Raw genomic sequence first — 27,525 nt, 5'->3', positions numbered from 1 at the left:
CATAATGCTGCCTAAGGGCCCACCCCTCTCCCCATTTATTCTGTCTCTCAGACAGACCTCAGACAAATTCTTCCTCCTAGGTCAGGCCTGCACAACAAACAACCCATGGGTGACCCACTAAAGGATTTCAGGCAGCCTACAAAAAATGTAGGATTGCCATTGCACTTTCTCTGTTTGTCACATGACCCATGGCAACTAACCATTGTCAGTCTATCTCTAGTCTAACATATCTGTGGCCTAAAGAAGCTTAGCTTATTTTAATTTTGGCCCCTACCTACTGCTAAGTTGTGCAGGTCTGTCCTTAGATTTTGTTGTGTGTATTGTTTTGGTGGCTGGCTCTGGAATTATAGAGCTGGGATATTTTAATAATTATTACTGATACCCTATAATACTTTAAGGTTTGAAAATCACTTTACATGCATTAGCTTACTTGAATCCCACAGGAACTTGTGAGTTAAATGCCACAGCTATTATCATCTCCATTTTAAAGATGAAGAAGCTAAGGCTGAGAAAGTAATTAAGTGACTTGCCAAGGGCCATAAAGTGGTCTGAAGTGGGCTGTGAACTCAGGACTTCTTGACTCCCAAGTCCAAAGTTCTATGAACTACCATGTCACAATGATTATTTCAAATAAAGGGCTCAGGTAAAAGAAAACCTCATTAACTTTCCTCTCCTTGACCACAATAGAAAAAGCACATAATCAAGTTGTTCTCTGTTGACTGGTTGGCTATTGCTTCAAATAGGTAGTAATTATTACATAAACAGGATACAAAATATTTATTTCACAGATTAATTCTGAACTAGAACAAAGCACTTTTTCAATGGGTATTTTTGTTCATGGCACCATCACTCATCCAGATATGCAGGTTTTATACACAAAGTAATCTCAAACTTTTCCTCTCCATTATGGCCCGTATATAATCAGGATCCAAATAGTGACAATTCTTCCTCCAAAACAGCTCTGGCATTTGTCGCCTGCTCTCCACTCACATGGCTATAGCACTAATTCAGACATTCCTCACCCCTTGTCTGGACTATAGTAACAGTTTCCTAACTAGTTTCCCTGTCTTCAGTCTCTCCCCTCACCAATACTGCCTCTATTGAACCACCAAAATATTGTTCCTGAGTAAAATGTCTAATTGTGTCACTTCTCTGCTCACAACCCACCAGGGGTACCCAAGTGCCGGTAAGGTAAATAATAAGCCCTTCTGTTTGGCATTTAAAAGGCCTGTGCAATCTATCTTTGCCATCTTCTTTAAGGTCTTCTTCATGCATCCTAAGTTTCATCTGTCTGGTCCCAGAGCCCAGAATTCCATCTCTGGTCTCTATGCCTGGAAGTTATCCCACATGCCTGAAATATTCACCCTCCTCAGGTCTGCCTCTCCAAATCCCAATCTTCTTCCAGGTGCCACCTCCACTACGCTCCTAGTTGTTACAGTTCCCTCCCTCCTCAATTTACTCTTTATTTACTTAAACATCCATATTACTCCCCTTAAGTCTAGTAGAGTACAACTTTCTTGAAATCAAGAACACTTTCAATTTTCATGCCTGGCCAAAAGAAAGACCTGAATTACTTTCACCATCCATTTCTCCATTCATATTTATGTGCAGCTAAATGGAGCTGGAGGAAATCATATACTGGGTACATGGGAAATTTTTCTGGCTTTAACTAGAACCTCAGAGCAAGGAAGTCTTTTTATCCTTCCCTGATCAATTCTCTATCTTACTCCCTTCACAGAAGCTATTCCAAATATTCTCTTCTTTCTTTTTACAGCCTTCTACACCTCCCATTTACCCTCTCTCTCTCAAATGAGGACCTTTTCTCTTTACTGAGAAAATTGAGGTCCTTTTCTCTCTATCTCAAAACATTTTGACATCATCATCAGCTTCCTCTTTTCTTCCACTTAGATAAGGTAGCCCTTCTTACCAAGGCCAACTACTCTACAAGTATCTTTGATTCCAATCCCTCCAAACATTTACATTCCTTATCTAATCTTCAACCCCTCCCCCAACTACTGGTTCCATTTTTATGGCCAGAAAATAAGCTCAAGTTTCCCCTATCTTTAAAAAATCCTCACTATCTGATGGTCTCTTTTCTTTAGCTATTTTCCTATACCACTCCACACTTTGTCAGTTTAAAAAAGCTCCAAGAAGAAAGCTGTCTACACTCATCACCTCCTCTTCCTCTCCTTTCAATCATTACTGAAACCCTTTGCAATCCGGTTATCCTCACCTCCTTATTATCCCTCAACATATCCCACCAAACTTTCTACAATATCTCTAGTATCTGACCCATTCTCTTTACTCACACAGCCTAAAAAGTTCAGGTTCTTATCACCTCTCACCTAGACTACTGTGATGACCTCCTAAATGGTCTCCCTGTCCTAAACACACTCCCCAGTTCCAATCCATCCTCCACACAGCGGCCAAAGTGGTTTTCCTTAAGTGAACATCTGACTGTCATTCTACTCAAACTCCAATCATTCCCTATTGCCTCTAGAATAAAATATAAATGCCTGTCTTTCAAAACCCTTCACAACCTGGGCCCACGCTATCCAGGCTCATTGTACATCCCTTTCCATACTTTGCAATCCAGGCAAAATGGGCTTCTCTCAGAAACTCATGAATAACAAGCTATCTCTGATCTCTATGCCTTTGCACCAGAGGCAGTCCCTGGCCTTAAGAAATCAATCTAACAGGGGAGACAACATGCATAACCATCTACAAACAGTATATACAGAGTAAACTGGAGAACATCAGAGGGAAGGCACTAAGATGAAGGATGGCTGGAAATGATCATCAAAGGTAGAGCTTTAGTTGAGACTTGAAGGAAGCCAGAAGATGAAGATGAGGGAAAAGCAAGAGTTCCAGGCACAGGAAACAATGAAAACGCATGGATTTGGGTGACAGAGTGTCTTGTGAAAGGAAGGCCAAGGAGGTCGATGTCACTGGATCACAAGAGTACAAGAAGGATAGGAGAGAGAGTATTTTTTTAAGAAGAATGGAAAAGGTTTCTTGTTTTATTCCATAAATAAAAAATTAAATTAAAAAAGATGACCAGAAAAGTAGGAAACGGCCAGATTATGAAGGATTTTAAAAGCCCAAGAGAATTTTATATTTGATCTTAAAGATAATAGGGAGGTATTGGCATATATTGAGTGAGTAGAGGAAGGGGTGACATGGTTAGACCTGTGCTTTATTAAGACTAATTTGACAGCTAAGTGTCGGATATAATGGAGCGGGGAGACACGTAACGCAGAGATCACTTAGGAGGCTGCTGCAATAGTCCAGTCACGAGATGGGTTATTGTAGTATCAGGAGAAAAGTATACATATTCGAGAGATGTGGAATTTAAATTCAGGTCTTCCTGACTCTGGGTTCAGTGCACTTACTTGCTACATAACCTAGCTGCCACCAAATGTGAGCACATGCCTTTTATGAATTTTAATTCTGTATATAATTATATGTGTACGTGTCTCTGCTAATAGAATGGAAGCTCCTTGAGGGAATAAAGATTGCCCCACTCTCTGTATTTACAGTGCCTAGCTCAGTACTTGGAATACACAGTTGGCACTTTATAAAAAGATGTTGAGCTAAGACCAGAGCTAAGAACACTGTAAGTACTTAAATGGTGAATGAATAAATAGGTCACAGACTAAGACTTAAGAATAACTAATTTCTGCTAACTTTAGGTCTCACTTCTGTGACAAATGGCTTGAAACCAGCAATCATTTAAGCTTTTCCTTTTAGATTAATCTACTATTAATACAAAAAAGTACAAACAGTATTTCCCTCTTGAAATATGTACTTTTCCCACTTCAACGTAATGCATTACTATTTCTTATTCAATGAATGATTTTCTTAATACTGTCCAACAGTATATTGCCTAGATTAAGGTGAATGTGAAACTGCTATGTTTCTTAGAATAGATATAACATGTGTCACATAAAATGGCCACTTAAAGGCTCAATATAATTCAACAATGTCTATTTAAAGGACATCAATATAGGTACCCTTGATATGTCAAATATGCTAGGGCAATTATTGAAATAAAATGACTTTGAAAATTCACATACTAACCTAAAAACTAATTTTTCAAACAGGAACTTTGGAGTTGATTCCAAAGTAGGATTGGAAATAGAGCAGAAAGAAAATGAGATAAAGAATAGTGGATGACAGGCTATGCTGGGACAAAAAAATTGAGCAAGGTAGTCTTATGCTTCCAGACCTTAAAATATTACAAAGCAGCTACTCTCAAACTAGCGATGTGGCAGAAGGGAAAGAAATAGATTGATGAAAAAAAAACCAATCAACTAGCATTTATTAAAGATTATTATGTGTGAGGTACTATACTGGGGGGAGACAACATGTACTAATGATACCAGATATCCAAACAAATAGATAATAGCTGGCATTAATGCTAAATTTTATTTAAACCTTAAAGTCTGCAAAGTGCTTTGCATATATTATCTCACTTTTTCCTTACAATAACCATAGGAGGTAGGTGCTATTATTATCCCTATTTTACAATTGAGGAAACTCAATCAAAGGTTCAGTGACTAGCCTGGGCCACACAGCTATTAAGCATCTGAAGTCATTTTTGAACTCAGGTCTTCCTGACTCCAGCTCCAGCATTCAGTCTACTGTGATACCTAGTTACCTCTAGATAAAAGTAAAGTCATATAAGACTAGAGAAAATAAAAATTTGGGAAATGATTCCCTATTTTACAAATGTATTTTGGAAAATTAGCAAACACATTTTACACATCATTCTTCTCACTGAATTTTAGCAAGATAATGTAAACATAAATTATAAAAACTTGAAAGAAATTATAATAATACATTTATTTCAATTATGGAGGCATGAGAATTCTTTCTAGTAAACAAATACTTTCTAATAAACAAATAATAATCGAGAGTAAAAGTATAGCTTAGTTCCTATTTTTTCATTAGTTTGAAAACCAAAAAAAAAATAAAAATGTTTATGGTAAATATAACAAATGAGAAAAATATTTATGGCTAATATAACAAAAAACTGAGATTAAAAAGGGAAGAAACAAACATTTACAAAGGTAACTCCCAATACACAATGGATAGATGGTCAAGGGATATGAAAAAGTTAATTATCAGAGACACACACAATAATAAACTTAAGTATATGAAAAAAGGACAATCTCTCAAATAATCAGAGATATAAATTAAAACAACTCGAAGGTAGTGATGAGGTTTTGGAATGCTGGGACCCCAAGAATGCCAAGGCAGAGTTGCCTGGAATGAATTCACTCACTCAAGCCTTCTCTTAATCAAGTGGCAAAGAGTTCATAGTAATGCTTTAGTATTACAAAGGGAACCAGAGAGAGACTGAGGATAGTGCTGGGGTTTATATGGAAAAAGGGCATGGGAAAGTAATGCCAGGGATACTAATTAGGCAATCTAAGGGTCCAGGGGTCTTTGGGAGCTATGGATGGGAAAGTGTGGGGAGTATGCCAGACATTGAGAGAGCTGTAAGAGGCATGGACCTTGGGGATTTGGTGGGAGGAAGAGTCCTTGGGCCAGTAAGGGTCAAAAATCCTTGGGTCAGGCACCCCTCTGTCTATTCTGATAAGAGAATGTGTTCTGCAACAAGAGAAAATTTTTTCACAGGACAGAGGGGAGAAACTGGGTGGCTTCCAGAGACATGTTCTTAGGGCTGGGGCCCAAGCATCCCAACAGTAGCACCCTATATCCATCAAGTAGTAAAAAATATTTAAAATAAATGTTGTTAGGATTGTAGAGAAAAGGTGTACTCATTCACTGTTACAGAATGAATGAATGAAAAAGTATTTACTAAGTGTTTACTCTTAGCCAAGCAGTGGGCTAAGAGCTGGGTAGCAAATAGAAAACCAACAGTCTCCGACCTGAAAGGAGCTCACTCTTCAACTGAGGGAAATAAACAATAACAGAAATTTCAGATGCAAGGTAGATAGCAAGGTCCAGGGGTCAGACTTAGAAGCAGGTTATTTCCTGAAAGACCCTATGAGGGAGTGGTAGGGCAATTGGTAAGGACTGAATTCACCAGAAGGAATACAACCAGTGAATTCCATTTCATACAAGTTGTATGGGCAGTCAAGCAACCCAGTGGAGGGGGGAAAGTATATGAACAAGGTTGGGATAGGGAAATGGGGGAAGAAGAAAAGAGAGAAAACCACCCTGAGTGTTGATGGACTGTCCCATTGCCTTGCATCTTAGATGGATTCTATTGAAATGGCAAATTACTAGAATCTTTTGGAGATCAAGTAATAAAGAGCAAAAGTTAAAAAAAAAATCCCATCCTTTTACTCAGTAATTTCAATGTTTGGAATTTACTCTGAAAATGTCATTTTAAAAAAGTTAACATAAGCATTATTTGTGAATGCAAAAAAAAAAAAAACCAACAAAAAACCCCAACCCCAAACCGTTAAATGTTAACAAAAACAAAATGGTTAAAGTATGACATTAATACTTTTCAAAGTTCTAAAGCTCAAAAGTCCTATAGGTCTCCTGTCTCCCAAGTATTCACTGCCCTCATGCATCCTTACAGAGACCTTCAATCTACGCCAGGCATTTGAGTCTCCGGAAATGTTCTGAGATATCAAATGTCCCTCATTCTCTGCCTTCCTCCAACCACATACCATAAGCAACCAAAACACCATTCACTAATGTTACACCAATAAGTACAGGATCACATATTAGGAGCTGGAAAAGACCTTAGGAGTTCACACAGCTCAACATTTATTTTATGGTTGAGAAAACTACGACCTAGAGAAATTAACTGACTTCCTTAAGTACACAAAGATAGTAGGTAAGTATTGTCTGACTAGCTCAGAGCAATTAACATTAAGGTATCAAGGAGTGATATACTTAATTTTTCAACACCAGTACCCCCAAGCCAGTTTACTATACTCAACTTCAAATGAACACTTATGAGCCTAGGTACTAAGAAAGTTGGAGGATACTACATGAAGAAATTAAAAATCATATATAAGTGAATGGAAATTACAAAATAACAACAACAATAATAATAACGATACAGCATAAAGTAGAAAGGTTCATAAGCTGCTTGGAGCTAACAAGGAATTGTACTGGTCATTTAGTTTACCTCCCTCATTTACAGATGAAAAAACCGACTGCCATAGGAGGAAAGTTACTTGCCCAATGTCACATAAGTAAGCAAGAGTTGAAGTCAGACCCGCCCTGACTCCAAATCCAATGTTCCCTCCACTATACCATACTATTCACAATGGTGAGCATAAGAAAGGGAATACAAAATTGGAAAAACCTAAGCTAAATCCAATAAACATTTCTTGAAACCAAACCGGCAAAATATTCAGTTTAAAGGAGTAAAAAAGACACGGATGAACAAAAAGGGGCAGAGTTAGAGAGGACTCTATCATATCCAGGGTATGATGTGAAAGTAAAAAACGATGTTAGAGCCAAGAGAGTGCTTTAGAAGAAACCTGGGCTCCAGTGAGAGAAAAAAAGCATTCGATAACACTTCAGCTCTTTCCTCCTCTCATACACCCACTGTATGCTTTGTCAGCGCTTTCCTTCCAAAGGCAGGATTCAAGAACATCAATCTAGTGCCTGCAAAGCAGTATGTTGAGACTAAAGACAATTTCTTGATCAAGCTATTTGTTTAGTTTGTTAGATTCCATGATGAAAAAAAAAAATCTAATGGCTCCCCCAGTGGGAAAGAAATTATCTTCTAAAGTCTTGGTTTATCTTAATCTGGACACAGTGGTTTATTCAAACCTTACCTCCCACTTTTCAGAAGTACCATTTCCACGCTCCCCGGTTCCAATGAGATACAATCTACCTGTTCCATCTGACAGGGTAGCCCATGTAGAAGATGTAAAATGAAGAGATGCACAAAGGCGGTTGTCATAAGCTGATAAATCTGTAGGGAGTCTGAAAACCTCTCTTGGTTTTCCTAAGGCAGTGTCCTAGGGGGAAAAAAAGAAGAAGAAAGAAATGCTATATATCAACATCTTGCATAGATACATATAGATTAATACTAAAGTAATCTTGTTTTGATTTTTCATTTTGAAGTTTTTTGGGTAAGAATTTCTACATTTACATAATTCTAACCTCAATAAAGTCGGTTTGATCCAACTTAACTGATACATTATAATCAAGTCTCGCTCTAAAGTGCCCAGGCTGTTCTTCAGCCAGTCCTAAGAGGCTATCCCAGCTAAGGCTAGTTACCCAGTTTTAATCTGTTTTCAATGGGATTGCTTACTGATAACCCACTATATAATGCTGAATATCTCTTTGAACACCACCCTGAAAGAAGTCTTAATTAATTGTTTTGTATAGCTTTCTTCTAGAACACATAAGAAAATATGAAAGAAAAAAAGGTTAGGCTGAATGTTTTGTTTTTATTTTTTTTTATTTTTTGGGAGGGGGGGAAGGCAGAGTAATGGGGTTAAGTGACTTGCCCAAGGTCACACAGCTAGCAACTGTGTCAAGTGACTGAGGTCACATTTGAACTCAGGTCCTCCTGACTCCAGGGCTGTTGTTCTACTCACTGCACCACCTAGCTGCCCTGAATGTTTTGTTTTTAAATCACCTTCTGAAAGTTCAAAGTTTAAGCCCCACTGGTTGCCCTTATCTCCATCTCTTTAAGATGAGTGAAGGAAGAATAGGGAGAGAACGAAGAACAGGTCAGCCACTCTAGCCCTCTCATTTTGTAAATGAGGACACTGAAGCCCAGAGGTTGTACACAAGTGGTGTACACAAGAACAAGCATCTGAACCCAAGTCCTGTGACTCCTCATTCAGCATTTTCTATTATAACAAGTGGCTTCCCACATCCAAACCTGGATGCAAGTTGTCACCTGGTTAAAACTTTACACTTTCAACGGGACCCTAAAGTAAGGAACACAGAGCTACTCCCTCTTTCTACCTCCTCCATCTTCTCTGTTGTCATTCAGTCAGCTGGCTCCAGGTGCAAACACACACACATACCCCACCACTAAGTCCAGTCAAAAATCTCAGGGGGTCCTTTGGTAGAAGAGGTCTTTATATTTTGGGACTGTGAAAACTCTAAATACATGTCCTTATTGTTATTCACAAAGCCAACTCCAGACCAGAGTTATTAGAGCCTCTTGTTTCTGAAAAGGAACATTTCTTCCATCTATAACATAGCTGCCATGAAAAGAACTGACCCCAGTAAAGATATTTCTTCCAAAGTAATGTTTTCTTAGAACCAATTCAAAAGGTTAAGTGGGATATGCCTGTACATTCCATGCCATTATCAGAAAACTATTTCAGATTTGAATTACAAGGAAAATTCACTCAGACTACTGGTCACTTTTTATTTTTCCTAAAAGCTTTTTAATGTGTTCCATATCCACACTATTACAGAGATTCACCATTTAAAGATTGTGAAAGACATGTAACATCCCTTCCTAAACCCAAACCATCCTTTCAAACTTCCCTCTTTCGCTTGAGGGCACAGTCATCCATCTAGTGTCTCAGGATCACAATCTCAGTGTTCTTCTCAACTCCTCACTCTCCCTCACCACACATAGCCAATCAGTTGCCAATTCTTGCTGTTTCCACCTGCACAGTATCTCAGCATCTTTTCCTTTCTCATTACATATATACTCACCACTTTCATTCAGAGCCCCAGCATCTCTCACCTAGCTTATAATGAATTTGTAATTCATTTCCTTGACTCAAGTCTCTCCCCACTCTAAAACACACTCTTACTTACCTGACAAAATGATTTTTATTGTGGTCTGACCATGTCACTGCTCTATTAAATAAACTCCAGTGGCTCCCTACCACTCAAGATCAAGTGCAAAATCATGTTTTACTTTTGAAACCTTTCACCTTGGTCCTAACTACCTTTACAATGAAATCATCATGCTTTCCATGCTCCTGAATGCTACCAAGGTGGCTGTCTTGTTGTTCTGCACATAAAACGCTCGAGGAACTGGAACCAAGATTTTGGACTTTACCTAGTCCCCACCCTCACCCCTGGCCCCCACCATACTAGGATTGCACTCTTTCCTTAGCTACCATATTTATTCTATATATACCTATATACATGATGTCCTAAAAGTCTTGGTGAAGTTTTAAGCTTTAATAGCTTAAACATCCTAGAACACCCTCTGTGTACCTGCTGCTTCACTATTCATGGCATATAAGCTCCAGGAGAGCCAGGCCTGGTTCACATTTTGCCTTTGTAAGACCAGTGCCTAACCTATGGCGCTTAATAAATATTTGTTGATTGATCCAACTGCATCAGCCATTTCTTTCAGATACAATTTGGCAGGTTATCTAAACCACCAAGGATAAGCAATGGTCCATGTTTTTACTTCCCCCACCCCAACATATCTTTAATCTTTACTAGATAATCATATGTGCCTAAATATTAACTATATGTGACTTGTCGGCCCTCAAGTACATAATAAATGACCAACAAAGACACTCTTAACCACCTCATTATACTTGACTATTAATGGCACATCTGAATCAATGACACATGAATACAACTGTAAATCAGTATCATTGCCTCTGCCATTGTGGAGGGAGAAAAAAAGTCTTATTTATCCATCCGTCAAGGAATGAGGTGTTCCACATACATAAAGCTTCCAAATGCCTGAATCATGCCAATTGCAACATTTAATTTAAAAAAATCAACCACTTATGATAGAAATATCCTTAAAACATTAAGTACCGGCTTTTTTTTTTCTTTACCTAAAGCTGTGATTTCACTGGTATAGGAAGGCTTCTGGTGAGGAAATGTGTGTTCTACCAATGCACCTTAAGACAACCTTTCTATCAACTGCTTGGAGCATTAAGAAGTTAAGCGACTAGACCCTGAACCTCAGTCAGCTCATCTTGAGGCCAGCTTTCTATCCACTACCATCAGGTTTTCTCACTACACATTACATATAGAATATATATAATATATATGTATTATATATAATATTTTATATATGTGTACATATACAAAATAATAAGCCCATATCAACATTTTATCCTCCTTTAGACATCTGTACAAACTAGAAGCAAAGCTCTCTGTCTCCTTAATCATGGAGGAACAAACTAGATAAGTAATCTGTGATTGTGGGTTCTCTAGGTTACTGAAATCTCTGCCTAAATATATGACACAGATAGACTTTAAACACAGGACAGGAATCTTATCTCTTTTTCTTTATATTCTTGAAAAGATAAAGTTACTCATGGGGCTAATTAATGTACCAGCACTACAATCAGTTTAATATCCTGAGAAGCACTCTCTATAGATGATTTGTAGGCATTTAAAATTTTAGAAGTTGATTTAGCTATCTTTCCTCTAAGAAACAGGTGCAGTTGGTTTATTTGTTTTTATGTTTCTGGAACTTTGGAAAACATAACAAATTTTCCTATTCAAGGCTAGCAGAATACAAAAACAAGAATCAAACAACATTAAGAGACTTTTGAGGTTGCAAGATATGTCTACTTTCATAAAAGGAATATGCAGTCATAAAACTACAGATCTAAAGTATCAAAGACATATTTCTAAGACAAAACTGTACTATTCAAGTACAGCATCAATGTTCTTTTCTCCTCAAGCAGGCCAATTACATTCAATATGTAATGAGTACATTTTAACAATTTTAACTATATGTGAAAGCCTTAGAAAAACACTACAACTACTGTAAGGGTAACTAACATAATAATAGCAATATGTGATAAATCAATATTTATAAAAATATTATATTTTAAATATGCCAATTATAAATGTTTTTCAAAAGCTGGGTCTACTGAGCAGCTTGGACAAGACTGCAATGTTGAATAGTCTTAATCTTAATGCTTATATCTATTTGCAGTGCCTTAAGTGGATCCATTCACCTTTGTTAGTTTAATTTTAAAAAAATAATATCCAGGATGAAAAAAAAAATCAAACACAATCAATTAGAATAAATGAAAATCAAAGAAGACATTTCTGCCCTTTAAAAACAAGCAATTTGTTCTAAGGAAAGGCTCTCAGCAGTAACATTCTTTGCCTTTATTTGGCTGTATGACTATTAATACTTTTCTTTTTCCTTTAAAAACAAATCTCAGAAGCTTAAGAAAATGTATTTTTATCTTGTATACAATTTTATTTAATAATCTTTTATGAAACATAAAAGCATCAACAAAAAATTAAAGCACACAATCACTAGGACTTTTATGTCCTTTTCTTTTTTCTCCTCTATAAGTCAAATATCAGTTTCCTCCTCCTTTCCACACCATTTCACCAACTTTGGTTTTCCTCATTAATAAGCTGTAACCTGTTGGCAATCAGCTGAAATCCAGCAGTCTAAATTCAGAAAGAATGGGAATCTAATGATACTGAACTACTAGAATGTAGGATTAGATGCCATAATTCCAAGTAAATTTAATTGCCTAACTATGAAGTGATGAAACAGTTTTCTCAATTCAATCCAATATCGCAGTTTTTCTGACTTAAAAATCACAGTGCTGGATTACATTAAGCTTGTAGTCTACTGGAGATCACAAGAACATAGATTTAGAGCACGAAGGGCTCTAGAGGCCACTAAATTCAATTCCTTCATTTAAAATATAGGGAAACTAAGGCATGGAGCGTTAAATGACATGCTCAAGGTCACATAGCTAGTAAGTATATAAAGTAGGATTTGAACCTAGTTCTTCCTAACTCAAACTCAAATTAAGACTATTCAACTCCTATCATCTAGGTCTTAGAACTAGATTACACATAGGAAACTACACAAAACACTGACTCCTCAATACTAGAAAAGACAACCTCTTAAAAACTAATATTTTCCCAATGATGTCATATTGCTGCAAATCACAGAACATCACAATCTCAAAAAAATCAACATTGAGGATGACCCAAATGGCTTTAGCACGTTATTAGGTTTGTAAATGAGAAGCCAAATGAAAACCATCAAAGACATAGAAAACTGGGTGTATCACTTAGATAGCTAGTAAGACCACAGCAAAATATACTAGACCAGGATGCTCAAGATATTAAAAGAATGAGAGAAAGTCATTCTGTGCACTGGGCAAATAGGATAATTTACTGAAGTACAGAGATGAAAATCATATAGAATGAGGAAGTTTGAAGGGCTTCTTATTTGTACTGGGAGACACTTACTAGCCGTGTGACCTAGGGCAAGTCATTTAACCTGCCTCAGCTTCCTCAACTATAAAATGAGGATGATAATAGCACCTGCCTCGCATATTGTAAGGGCTGAATGAGATAATATTTGTAAAGCACTTAGCACAGTGCCTGGCACATAGTAGGTGCTATATAAAAATGCTTATTCTCTTCCCATTCTCTTCCCCAGTACAGACACTCTTTAATCATTAAGATCACTAACATTTTTATTTAATAAGGTAAGTGTCTATATCAGGAAACTGACCTACCTGGCTATGATGACTGTTATGCAGATTCCCCTTCTAACATTTCAAACTGTATTTATACATCCTACAAAGAGGTATAAAAATCTATCAGTTTAATACTAGCTATTATAGTATATATGAATATAAACTACGAAGTCTGAGGAAAAGAATACAAATAGAAAATGGGCTTTCAAATGCACTGGGCCGCTTAATAAGAAAACAGCGGTCTTTGATTACTAGTCCTTCATCAAGAAGACCTCCTCAACCATCCGTTACCTATTAATATTTTAGATCTAGTATTTATGATATGCTATATGGGGGGGGGAGAAAACTAACTGAATTTGAGCTAAGTACTATTTTAATTAGAAGCAAAGAAATATAAAACTACAGATTGTCAGACTGATAATAAATGCAAGACAAGCTCCAACCTGCCTTTTGAGACCAACTAGATCTAAATTAGAAAGTACAAATTAATCAGGATGACTAACAAACATTTACAGATTCTGATGCTTTCTAGCTATGTGAGCACAGGCTAATCACTTATCCTCTCTGAGCATCCTCAGCTATAAAAAGGAAATAATCATTCTTTTCCCAGGGTCACAGTATTAAATGTAAAACCGTATGTAAAGTGCTTTGCAAACTTTAAAGGTTGACATATAAATGCCAATTATTAGCAGTATCATAAACGAGACCTTGTACCCAAGATGCCAATAGTATCAGTAGTCATCTACTTACAAATAGATTATATTCCAAAAGGACATTTGCAAATTTGTTTGAAACTGAAAATGAATAAATCCATAGAAACAATATTACACAAGACAGTTATGTTCTCATAATAGACCATAAAAATATTTTATTCATGACCTGCATTAAGTGTAGTACTATACTAACAATGCTAAGGAATCCAACCACAATGTTTCTACAGGAAAACATTCAGAGCTCTAACTTGGGATGTTAGGAATTTATCTTTCCTCTGATGTAGTCTCAACATATGGAATATTCATTCCTACCAGTGTTGAAACCTATAACCTGAGACAGGAGCTTCATCTGGGTAGAGGGAGAGTGAAGAACTTTTGTGTACTAGGGCCTCCGGCCAATATAAAATTAGAACTGGCATTTCTATACCACATTTTCTTTTAAATACCCCATGGGTCTACTGCTGCCACCAAGTTTTTTTTGTTTTATTTTGGTTTTTTGGCGAGGCAATTGGGGGTTAAGTGGCTTACTTAGGGTCACACAGCTAGTAAGTGTCAAGTGTTTGAAGCTGAATTTGAACTCAGGTCCTTCAGATTCCAGGGCTGGTGCTCTATCTATTGCACCGTCTAGCTGCCCCCTGCCACCAAGTTTTTGCAAACTGGGCTTCTTTCTTTTCTTGGTCCATTTCAAAAAAGAACTAATAGCTTCTCCCTTCCCTTCCTACCCTTAAAACAGGAGGTAATGAAAATTCCCTTCCCTTAATATTTGTGAAAATGGTATGATGTCATCTGTTTCTTCATCTACAAAATAAGGATATTACTATCTACCTCACAGAGATGTTATGAGGGGCAAGGGGCAATAATATATGTGAATCTACTTTGCAAATTAAAACTTACAATATGAGCTACTAGAGGAACACCAGTGACATCTAGCTGTCCAAATACAGGCATAATTCTGGAACAGTGATGAACCATACAAAAACAAAACGACCATGACAACCATACAACTACTCAGTTATCCAATTATGTTTTACATTATGGGGTTTTACTTTGGGATTAGAATATGAGTCACATTGGAATAGCATAGTAAAGTGACAGGAACAGAGATAACCACAGAGTTCTGGATCTACAAGGAACTTCTGAAAAAAAATATTTCAATAAGGTATCACTATATGTAATTGTTATCCACAAGGGTAAGACTAAATAATCAAGAAAAGGTTGAATTATGTCCATTATACTCCATTTGAGGATGGAGTGAAGTATTAATACATTTTAGAAATATAGCCATCCATCAAAAATGGCTAGGGTAAAAGAGTTTTAGCTCTTGAAAGAGAAGGTTTAATGTTATCAGAATACCAGTAATGACACAATATTCCAACCCTCCATACACATACAATTTTCAGTACCTTAAAACTACAGGACAACTTTTGAATACTCATCATTTGTGTACGTATATGTACACATGTGTACTGTATGTATCATTAGTGTGTAAGTATATGGGGGTATGTGTGTGTGATTTGCTTTGTTTTAAACATACCCATGATTCCCTGACACAAGGAATTGCTAATAAGGAAATTTCCCTTATTAGTGTAGATCAGCACCTACTCTGAAACTTAAGTGTGTTAACAGAATTAAATGGCAGCATGGAGAGGTTAAGTGATTTGCCCAAAGGCATAAAAAAGGCAGGAAGAGGGATTTGAACCCAGGTATTCTTAACTATGAGGCTGGTTCTAACCTCTACAACACAGTACTTCTGCATTATTGTGTCAATAATATGTTTTAAGATTAATATTTATATACCACAGGAGAATAGGATAATAATTAAAAGTAAACTTGAAGAGCTAGTAGGAAAAAATGAAAGTATCAATAAAATTTTTCTACAAAGAATAATTTCTTATGATTTTTTTTTTTTGCTTCTCATTTTTTTTTTCAATTTTTAAGACATTTTTATTTAAAGTTTAGAGTTCCAAATTCTATCCCCACCCCAAGACACTAAGCAATCAGATGTAGGTTATACATGTGCAATTATGAAAAACATTTCTACATTGGTCATTTTGTACCAGAAGACTCAAATAAAAGAAAAAAAATGAAAGAAAGTGAAAAATAGCATGCTTCAGTCTATATTCAATCAATATCAGTTCTTTCTCTGGAGGGCAGATAGCATGCTTCATCATTAGTCCTTTGAGACTGTCTGGGATCACTGAGAACAGCTAAGTCATTCACAGTTCTTCATTGAACAATATTGCTGTTACTAAGTACACCGTTCTCCTGGTTCTGTTCACTTCACTATGCATCAGTTCATGTAAGTCTTTCCAGGTTTTTCTGAAATCATACTGCTTGTTGTTTCTCATGGCACAATCATATGCCACAGCTTGTTTAGCCATTCCCCAATTCATGGGCATCCCTTTGATTTCCAATTCTTGGCCACCAGGATACAGACCTAGCAGTGGTATTGCTGGATCAAAGGGTACGTAGTTTTATCCCTTTCGGGTATAGTTCCAAATTGCTCTCCAGAATGGCTGGATCTATTCACAATTCCACCAACAGTGAAATAGTGTCCCAGTTTTCCCAAATCCCCTCCAACATCCAACATTTTCCTTTTCTGTCATATTAGCCAATCTCATAGGTGTGAGGTGGTACCTCAGTGTTGTTTTAATGTGCCTTTCTCTACAGCTGAAGAGGCAGCCCATTGACTTAGTCCATAATAACATATCTCTTAGGTACTCCAGATATAGGGCAGCTAGGTGGATAGTGGATAGGGTGCAAGGCCTGGAATCAGGAAGACCCAAGTTCAAATCTGACATCAGACACTCAATAAGCTGTGTGACCCTGGGCAAGTCACCTAACCCCATTTGCCGCAGTTTCCTCATCCAGAAAATAAGCTGAAGAAAGAAATGGCAAACCACTCCAGTATCTCCGTAGGGATTAAAATTGTCCAATCCACAATAAGAGACTGAGGCAGAACTCTGAGCCAACAGCACTTTTTTTAAGGGTCCATGGTCCTTTCTAATGAAGAGGACCTTAGATCTTCCTCATGGTATGAGATACCCCCCTTCCAGGGCCTTATTTGTATAAGGTTTGATGCCAGATTTGATATTTGAACATTCTAGAGGGGATGTACAAAGCACAGAATCCCACTGGCTGATAGATTATAAGCTCCTTGAGGGCAGGGACTATCTTTTGTCTCTTTTTGCATCCCTAGTACATAGGACAGTGGCTGATACATAGTAGGCACTTAATAAATGTTCAATGATTGAATGATTACTATGTAAATGTATCAAATTTCTCTTTTTCAATGACTTTATTCTTACCAGTGTAACTGTTAAGTTCATAATTCTTCCAAGCTGATCAACAAAGTAGATATTATCTTGATTCCATGAATCACAATGCAGGTAATTAAACATGCCAAAGGCACGCATGTGGTCCAGTGTATACTGATCATCTCTGAGCTTTACTTCTGCCACAGCTAGGAAAAAAGGGAAAAAAACAGTTTTGTAATTAGATTCCTTTCAAGGCCAAAGAAATCACCAAATGGACTAAAGCAAAGCACATAGCCTTCCATACCACTAACAGTGCAGTCAAGAAAGGAAGAGAAATTCTGAAAAGTATACTCTTTTATCAAGTTGGTAGAGCAGTTGTAAAGTACTTTATCATTTAACATTAGAGAGATGAAAAATTTCCAGAAATGACTGTAACTGTGAAAACAAAAGGGAATCCCCATTTTTTAACAGATTAATTCATGAAGCTCCTCGCTTAAACCAAATCACTCATCTTACAGAATCAGAAAATGACAAACCTGAGGGGACATTAGTGACCTTCAGATCCAAACTCTTCATTATATACATGACAAAACTAGAGAAGTAAAGCACCTGGTCAAAAATCACTCAGACAGACATCAGTGTGGTACAGTGGAAAGAAACGGCTTTGGTGCTAGAAGATCTGGGTTTAAACTCTGACTCTAGTACTTATCACCTGTAACCTTAAGCAAGTCATGTAAGTTTCTCTAGGTTTAATTTTCTAATGTGGGGAAAAAAGAAAGGCAGGTTAGAATCAGCAGTCCTAAACTGGCGTCCATGAATTTTTGTATTTTGATAACTATAATTCAATATAATCAGTTTCCTTTATAATCCTAAGTATGCATTTAAAAACATAGGCTTCCCCAGCCTTCACAAAGGGCCTATGACACAAAAAAGGTTAAGAAGCCCTGCACTAGATGATCTCTAAGGTCACCTCCAAATCTTATTCCTATTACCTGAAGTGGACTTTGAGACCAAGTCTTCTGATTCCAAATCCAGTCTCTGCTCCAAACTTCTTGGCATCCAGGATCCCACAAGTCAAGCAATTTGGCTTAAGTTGGCTTCAGTAGTTGATTTTAAAAACTTACCTTCACCAGATCAGAATTTAGGAGAAAGCACTGAGTTTGCAAACTGTAATCTCTGGCAATTTCAATTATCTTTTAATTCCAAGTAAAACGGTCAATCACTTAAATTCTTTTTTTTTGGGAAAATATAATGAACACATTTTAATGTGATAGTGTCTGAAAATACAAATTAATAAACTGACCTCCATGTAGATATGAAAGCATGTAAACATGAAAAAAATAAAGGAAAGATTCTCTGCACTCAAAAAGGATGAAACCACTTTTTCATAATTTCAGTGTATTAAAACCATTTTGTCTCTAGTGACATTTGGAAAACATTTTTTTTTGCTTTTTTTTAATAATTATTTTTATTTAATCATCCAATTCCTTTTATTTGATATCTTTTTTTTTTTAGTTTTCAACATTGATTTCCACAAGATTTTGAGCTACAAATTTTCTCCCCATTTCTACCCTCTCCCCCACTCCAAGATGGCATATATTCTGATTGCCCAATTCCCCAGTCAGCCCTCCCTTCTATCACCCCCCCCTTACCCTCCACCCCCATCCCTTTTCCCCTTACTTTCTTGTAGGGCAAGATAGATTTCTATGCCCCATTGCCTGTATATCTTATTTCCCCATTGCATGCAAAAACAACTTTTTTTTTGAGCATCTGCTTTTAAAACTTTGAGTTCCAAATTCTCTCCCTTCTTCCCTCCCCACCCACTCTCCCTAAGAAGGCAAGCAATTCAACACAGGCCACACATGTATCATTATGCAAAACACCCCCCTAAATAGTCATGCTGTGAAAGATTAACTATATTTCCCTCCCTCCTATCCTGTCCCCCTTTATTCAATTTTCTCCCTTGGTGCTGTCCCTTTTCAAAAGTGTTTGCTTTTGATTACTTCTTCCTCCTATCTTCCCTTCCTTCTTCTATCATCCCCCCTTTTCTTATCCCCTTCCTCCTACTTTCATGTGGGGTAAGATACCCAATTGAGTGTGCATGTTATTCCGTCCTCAAGTCAAATCCGATGAGAGCAAGATCCACTCATTCCCCTCACCTGCCCCCTCTTCCCTTCCAATGAACTGCTTTTTCTTGCCACTTTTATGTGAGATAATTTACCCCATTCTATCTCTCCCTTTCTCCCTCTCTCAATATATTCATTCCTCTCTCATCCCTTAATTTTATTTTATTTTTTTAGATATCATCCCTTCATATTCAACTCATCCTGTGCTCTCTGTCTACATATATGTATATTCCCTTCAACTACCCTAATACTGAGAAAGGTCTCATGAATTACACACATCATCTTTCCATGTAGGAATGTAAACAAAACAGTTCAACTTTAAGTCCCTTATGATTTCTCTTTCTTGCTTACCTTTTCATGCTTCTCTTGATTCTAGTGTTTGAAAGTCAGATTTTTCTATTCAGCTCTGGTCTTTTCACTGAGAAAGCTTGAAAGTCCTCTATTTTATTGAAAATCCATATTTTGCCTTGGAACATGATACTCAGTTTTGCTGGGTAGGTAATTCTTGGTTTCAATCCCGACTTCTTTGACCTCTGGAATATCATATTCCAAGCCCTTCGATCCCTTAATGTGGAAGCTGCTAGATCTTGTATTATTCTGATTATGTTTCCACAATACTCAAATTGTTTCTCTCTGGCTGCTTGCAGTATTTTCTCTTTGACCTAAGAATTCTGGAATTTGGTGACAATATTCCTAGGAGTTTTCTTTTTGGGATCTTTTTCAGGAGGTGATTAGTGGATTCTTTCAATTTCTATTTTACCCTCTGGCTCTAGAATATCAGGGCAATTTTCCTTGATAATTTCTTGAAAGATGATATCTAGGCTCTTTTTTTGATCATGGCTTTCAGGTAGTCCAATAATTTTTAAATTATCTCTCCTGAATCTATCCTCCAGGCCAGTGGTTTTTCCAATGAGGTATTTCACATTATCTTCCTTTTTTTCATTCCTTTGGTTCTGTTTTATATCTTGGTTTCTCATAAAGTCACTAGCTTCCACTTGCTCCAGTCTAATTTTTAAGGTGGTATTTTCTTCAGTGGTCCTTTTGGACCTCTTTTTGCATTTGACTAATTCTGCCTTTCAAGGCATTCTTCTTCTCATTGGCTCTTTGGAGCTCTTTTGTCATTTGGGTTAGTCTATTTTTTAAGGTGTTATTTTCTTCAGTATTTTTTGGGTCTCCTTTAGCAAGTCATTGACTTGTTTTTCATGATTTTCTTGCATCACTCTCATTTCTCTTCCCAATTTTTCCTCTACTTCTCTTACTTGCTTTTCCAAATCCTTTTTGAGTTCTTCAATGGCCTAAGACCAATTCATATTTTTCTTGGAGCCTTCTGATGTAGGCTCTTTGACTTTGTTGACTTCTTCTGGTTGTATGTTTTGCTCTTCTTTGTCACCAAAAAAAGATTCCAAAGTCTGAGTCTGAATCTGGGTCTGTTTTCACTGCCTGTTCATGTTCCCAGCCAACTACTTGACCCTTGAGCTTTTTGTAAAGGTATGACTGCTTGTACAGTAGAGAGTATTTTGTGCCAAGTTTTAGGGGCCTTATACTTTTCAGAGTTACTTCTACACAGCAAGCTCTGCCATAGCAGTGTTCCTCCTCCCCCAAGAACCACCAACCCTGACCACAACTCAGATCCAAGCAGGCTCTGCACTCCCACTCTGATCTGACAAGAGCACTATCTCACTCTGTTCTAGTAGTTTTTCCCACTAACCTTCTCTGCCGTCTTTGGCGTTTGCAGGTTGAGAAGTCTGGTAACTGCCATAGCTCAAACATTCAGGGCCCTACCGCCTGTTCCGCCTGGCTCCAGGTCTCGCTGGTCCTGGTGTGGCCCAGACTGGGCTATGCTCTGCTCTACTCCCAGCTCCCTGTGATAGATCCTTCCCCGCAACCATCCAGGCTTTCATGGGCAAGAGCTCTGCTTCCCTCTGTTATTTTGTGGGTTCTGCAGCTCTAGAATTTGTTCAGAGCCATTTTTTACAGGTGTTTCGAGGGACCTGGGAGGGCAGTTTAAGCAAGTCCCTGCTTTCCAACTGCCATCCTGGCTCTACCCCAGATCACTTAAACTCTTACAAAAAACACTCAAGTGATTTTCCTAAAGTACAGGTCCAGCTATGTCACCCCCTTACTCAATAAACTCCCCAATGACTCCCTATTACCACCAGGATCAAATACAAAATGCTGTTTGGCATTCAAAGCCCTTTATAGCCTAGCCAACTCCTATCTTTCCAGTCTTTTTATACCCTACTCCCTGCCAGTGACACTAGCCTCCTGGCTGTTCTACAAACAAGACATTCCATCTTTCAGCTCTGGGCATTCCCCTATACTTGGAATGCCTGCTCTCCTTCCTCATCTGTCTAATGGATTTTCTGGCTTAAGTCCCAACTAAAAATCTTCCCTTTACAGGAAGCATTTTCCAACCCCTCTCCTAATTATTTCCTATTTATCCTTACACAGTTTGCATTTATTTATTTGCTTCTCTCCTCTATTAGACTGTGGGCTCCTTATAGACAGGGACTGCCTTTTGTCTCTTTTTGTATTTCTAGCACTCAGTACAGTTCCTGGCACGTAATAGATAATAAATGTTTATTTATAGAATATTTGTTTATAGAATACTAAAATTATAAGTATCACAATATAAGGACTTATGGTATAGTGGTCATCCAGATCATTCCCTCAACTTTCTCAAAGAATTCAGTGGTTGACTTACTGTCTCTTCTCTACCCCAACTCATGCCCTCTTAGTAGAAGACTTCAACATGATATTCTCTCAGTCTACTCAGTGATTTTGATCAATATTCCTCTACTCTACCTTAGCTCATTTTACACATAAAGAAAATAAGGCTGAAAAAGGTGAAGTGACTTGCCTAAGATTGAATAACAAGCCACAGAGCTGAGTCAAGAGCCCAGATTCCCCAACTCCAAATCAAAGGTTCATCTATCTCCCTACATTAAACTCCATAGTATTTTTTACATTCATTCCAATCACAGTAACCAAGTACAAGTGACAATTCTATAACCTAAGGAGAAAAGTGATATACCCCTATCACAGTACACAGTTTATCACCGTATCAAAGCACAACAAAAGGTTTCTCCTCATATAACAAATATTGAAAAAAAATTTTTCTTTTATTTAGTTTACTAATAACTATTTCATGGCTTTCAATAAAAATAAATAAAAATCAAACTGCCATTTAGAGAGACATCAATAATAGTACCAGGTCTCCCTCTCCTGGCCACTGTTGTCACTACAGGTTGTTTTATCATTAATGGGGCAGAAGAGATTTTATTTTGTTGTTGCTGGGTTCATTATACTTAGCTTCATTATTTAAATCTTAAACCTGTTTATCTTTAGAAATTTCCACAAGTGATATAATCTATTACTGTGAACCTGAAAGTGCATCCATCACAATCAGTGTTGTGCAGAGATCTGACAGGATTCCTGGTTGAGCCAAACCTTTTCTATCCAGATGTTCAGATTCCCAGCATCAGGAAGGAATAATCAACTACTTAATATACAATGTCTTTTTGCATAATAATTTTCATCAGTTTTGACTTGGCATACCATAACTTGAAAAAAAATCATTTTAAATAGTCTAGAAAAAAGCAGTCTTTTACAACAAAGGATAAAAAAATATTTAATCACACTGAGTGGATAGGCATCATTCAATAATGTGATTCTTTGATCTGTAGTACTACTGTGTGGATGAAACATAATACATATAAAACAATGCAAAAGAATATAAAGCAGTGATACATCATTGTAGCAAAAAATATATATATCAACAAGCAAATGTGGATCAAAGGAGGTAAGCTATCATGTCGTGTAAATGAAAGGCAAGAGATGAAGAGCAGGTGTGCTATATTACTAACCAAAAAAAACCTTTTGTTTTTTTGTTTTTGTTAAAAGATCTAGGTCTTTCTAGTTTATTGGGCTGGCTCTCTTTGGAGGATGTATATATAAGGAAAGACATAAACAAGAATCAAAGATTGATCAGCTCACAATCTGCATCAGTGAAGGAGATAACTATATCAATAGGATCACAGATCTAGTCAAATAATTCCTATCAGTTCTCTTCAATTTAACAATCACATATTAAATATCAACTAGTGAAAGTCCCCATGCTATACAAGAACACAAAGAAAAAAAATGAAACTACCTGCCCTCAAGAAGCTTCTATTCTACTCTGAGAATAATCTCTTTAATCAAGTATATTCAAGACTTTTAAGTCTCCACAAGATATACAAGAATCATGTAGTTCTCCTTGTTAATGGAAATTACAAACACTGCCCCAGGGTAATATTAACTCTTGGTGAAATTGATTATGAAGGGTGAGTGCTGGCCAATTTATAATATTTGAAAATGTGAAGTAGAGAAACATAAAGTGCAGAAATGATCAAATGTTCAAGAATCATAACTGTTGGAAGTACACCTTAGAGACAATAGCCTATATTATATATGGGGATTAGCTGAAGGAAATGGGGTGATCTTGCTAAAGGAGACTTGAGAGGATCAGGACGATTTTATTCAAGTATTTAACAGGAGCTCATGGATAGAAGGAACCTCAGAGGCCACTAGGCCATCCCCTTACATCATCACCAGCAAGTGGTCACCTAGCTTTTGCTTGCTCCCTAGTGAGTTCTACTATACTTATCACCTCCCAATATAGTCCAGTCCAATCAAGGTTAGCTAATTAAGAAATTTTTCCTTACATCAAGCCAAATTTTGCCTTTAATTAATTTCTACCAAGTGCCTAGTTCTGCCCTCACAGCTAAAAAGAACAAGCCTAATGGCCCTTCAAAAACCTGAAGAGTGTTAACATCCTCCCCTCATACCCAAGTCATCTCTCCTCCAGGTTGAACATTCCCATTCCCACCCTTCCCAATCCAGATCACTCCTTCCTGGCTATTTTCAAGCTTATCAATGGCTTTCCTGAAGTGCATTCCAGGAGCTGCCCACTTATATGCCAATAAATTTAACAATATAAGTAAAATGGAAGAACACTTACAAAAATAACAACTGCCTAGATTAACAGAAAACTTATTTTAGAAAGAGAAATTGAACAAGACATAAATGAGTTTCCTAAGCAAAAAGCATCAGGACCCGATTGATTTACAAGAGAATTCTACCAAATATTTAAAGACCAACTAATTCTAATATTAATAAATTATTTGAAATAAAAGCAAAGGAGTCTTATGAAACAAATATGGTGCTGATATACCTAAATCAGGAAGAGCAAAAACAGAAAGAAAATCGTAGATCAATTTCATTAAGGAATAGGGATGCAAAAATCCTAAACAGAATCCTAACTAGAAGACTATAACAATATATCACAAAGATTATACACTGTGACCAAGTGGAATTTATACTCGGAATGCAGGAGTAAGATAAGGAAAACTATAACATAGCTGATTATATCAATAACAAAAGTAACAAAAAAACATACGATAATATCAAGAGATGCAGAAAAAGTTTTTGACAAAATACAACAATTAAAAACACTAGAAAGTATAGGTGAAAATGGATTTTTCCTAAAGCTGAAAGGAAGCATCTACCTAAAACCATCAGCAAGCATTATTTGTAATGGGGATAAGCTAAGAAGCCTCCCTGATAAGATCAGGAGTGAAACCAAGGATGCCCATTATCACCAATATTATTCAATCTTATATTGGAAATGCTAGCAAAAGCAATAAAAGAAGAAAAAAGAAGCTGAAGGAATCAGAATGGGCAACAACGGAATAAAATGATTTCTTTTGCAGATGATATGATGCTATACTTGGAAAATCCTAGAGATTCAACTAAAAAGTTAGTTGAAATGATAATTTTAGCAAAGTAGCAGGATTTAAATAAATTCACCTAAGTCATTAGCGTTTTTACATGTCATCAACAAAACCCTGCAAGAAGAGATAACAAGAAATATTCCACTTACAATAGCTATAGACAGTGAAAAACATACCTGCCAAGACAAATCCAGAAACTATATTAATATAACTATGAAACATGTGTTATACAAATAAAGTCAGATTTAACTAACTGGAGAAGTATTAATTGCTCGTGGGTGGGCAGAGCCAATATAATAAAAATGATCATTCTACCCAAAGTATTCTACTTATTCAATGCCATCCCAATTAAATTACCAAAAAAAATTTTATTGCGCTAGAAAAAAATAATAGCAAAATTTCATTTGGAAGAACACAAGATCAAGAACATAAAGGAATTAATGAAAAAGTAAAGGAAGGAGGTTAGCAGTACCAGATCTTAAGCTATATTATAAAGCAGTAATTCCCTAAACTGTGTGATATTAGCTAAGAAATAGAAAAGTAGATCAGGTGAACAGAGCAGACACAATAATAAATTATTACAGTATTATTATGGTAACATTGTTCTTGACAAATGTAAAGATTTAAGCTTTTGGGATGAAAATTCACTATTTGGTAAAAAAAAGTTGTTGGGTAAACTGTCAAAATGGATACATGACCTAGACATAAAAAGAGAAATGATCTAAATCACTACTGATTAGAGAAATACAAATAAAACAGCTTTGCAGTATCATCTCACATCTACCAGATTCAATAAAAGGGCAAAATGACAAATGTTGGAGGGGGTATAGAAAAAGTGGGACACTAATATACTGTTGGTGGAACTGTGAACTGATCCAATCATTTTGGATAACAATCTGGAATTATACCCAAAGAGTTACAAAACTGTGTATACCCTTCCACCCAGCAATACCACTATTAGGTCTGTTTCCCAAGTTAGTCAGGGAAAAAGGAAAAGAACCTATATGTTCCAAAATACTTATGGCAGCTCTCTCTGCAGTGGCAAAGAACTAGAAATTGAGGGGACTCCCCTCAGCTGGGGAATAGCTAAACAAGCTGTCGTATGCGATTGTGACAGAATACTATTGTACCATAAGAAACACTAAAGCAGTATCATTTCAGCAAAAAAAACATGGAAAAACTTGCATGAAATAAGAGTGAAATGAACAGAACAAAGAAAAAGTTGTACACAGTAAAAGCAATAGCTGTTCAAAGAACAACTTGTGATCAACTGCAAAGGACCTAGGAAGATGCTATCCACCTCCAGAGAAAGAACTGATAAACAGAAATATACATAGTATGGTTTTACATAAAGTTATATAGACATATACACATACATATCCACACAAACACATACATACACATGTGTATGTGTGTGTGAGAAATAGTGGCCTTCTCTAGTGGGGGTGGGGAAAGGAGAGACTTCATAACTTAAAATGTAAAAAATTTAATTTTTAAAAACCTAAAATTAAGAAAAAAGTGTGATATCCAGAACTGAACACAACACTTCAGATGTGATCTATGCCAAGCAGAATACCAGGACTACCACCTCCCTAGGCCTAGACACTATTCCCTAAGAATGCTGGATAAATGATGTGTTGCTGTATTCACAACTTTCAGTAAAAAAGGATTCTGCCACCTTCCTTTATCCTTAGTTGGATGACCTACAGAGTTCCCAAACTTTAGATATTCCCAGGGTTAAACCCTTGCTGGGATTACTGGAGAAGGACATTGGCAAGTTCCTTAGAATATTAAGGATGTGCCACTTGAAGGGTTTTCACATGAAAGACGGATCAGGTTTCTCATGTTGCACCTATAAAAATTAAATCAATGGATATAAGCTCTGTAGAGAGAGAGAACGAGGACCAAATTAAAGCTACTCAAATGTGGAATGGAGGGGGCAGCTAGGTGGCAGAGTGAGTAGAGCCCCAGCACTGGAGTCAGGAGGACCTGAGTTCAAATCCAGCCTCAGATACTTGACACACTTACTAGCTGTGTGACCTTGGGCAAGTCACTTAACCCCAATTGTCCTGCCTTCCCCCTCCAAAAAACAAAAAACAAACAAACAAAAAAAAAACAAATGTGAAATGGATTGCCTTAGGAGATAGTAGGGCCCCCCTTCTTTGAGGTCTTCAAGCAAAATTTGGATAGCCACCTGTCAGTTATGTGTTAGAGGAAATCTTTTTCTCAGCTATGGGTTGAACTAGATTGACCTCTGAGGTCCCTTTCAAGTCTAAGATTCTACAATT

General features: G+C 36.9%; 1 protein-coding gene across 1 annotated transcript in view; it reads right to left on the bottom strand.

Annotated features, from left to right (window-relative positions):
- NUDCD1 (NudC domain containing 1) overlaps positions 1-27,525 on the bottom strand; it is a 110,518-nt gene that overhangs the window by 78,117 nt on the left and 4,876 nt on the right. The window contains exons 2-3 of the mRNA XM_036741757.1: positions 17,389-17,543; positions 7,776-7,961 (exon numbers count right to left, since the gene is read on the bottom strand). Coding sequence (XP_036597652.1) covers positions 7,776-7,961; positions 17,389-17,543 — 341 coding nt within the window. The remainder of the gene's footprint in view (positions 1-7,775; positions 7,962-17,388; positions 17,544-27,525) is intronic.

This window comes from Trichosurus vulpecula, chromosome 1, assembly GCF_011100635.1.
Source record: "Trichosurus vulpecula isolate mTriVul1 chromosome 1, mTriVul1.pri, whole genome shotgun sequence".
In the NCBI taxonomy this organism is placed as follows: Eukaryota; Metazoa; Chordata; class Mammalia; order Diprotodontia; family Phalangeridae; genus Trichosurus; species Trichosurus vulpecula.
This window is presented reverse-complemented; position numbering and strand designations above follow the sequence as displayed.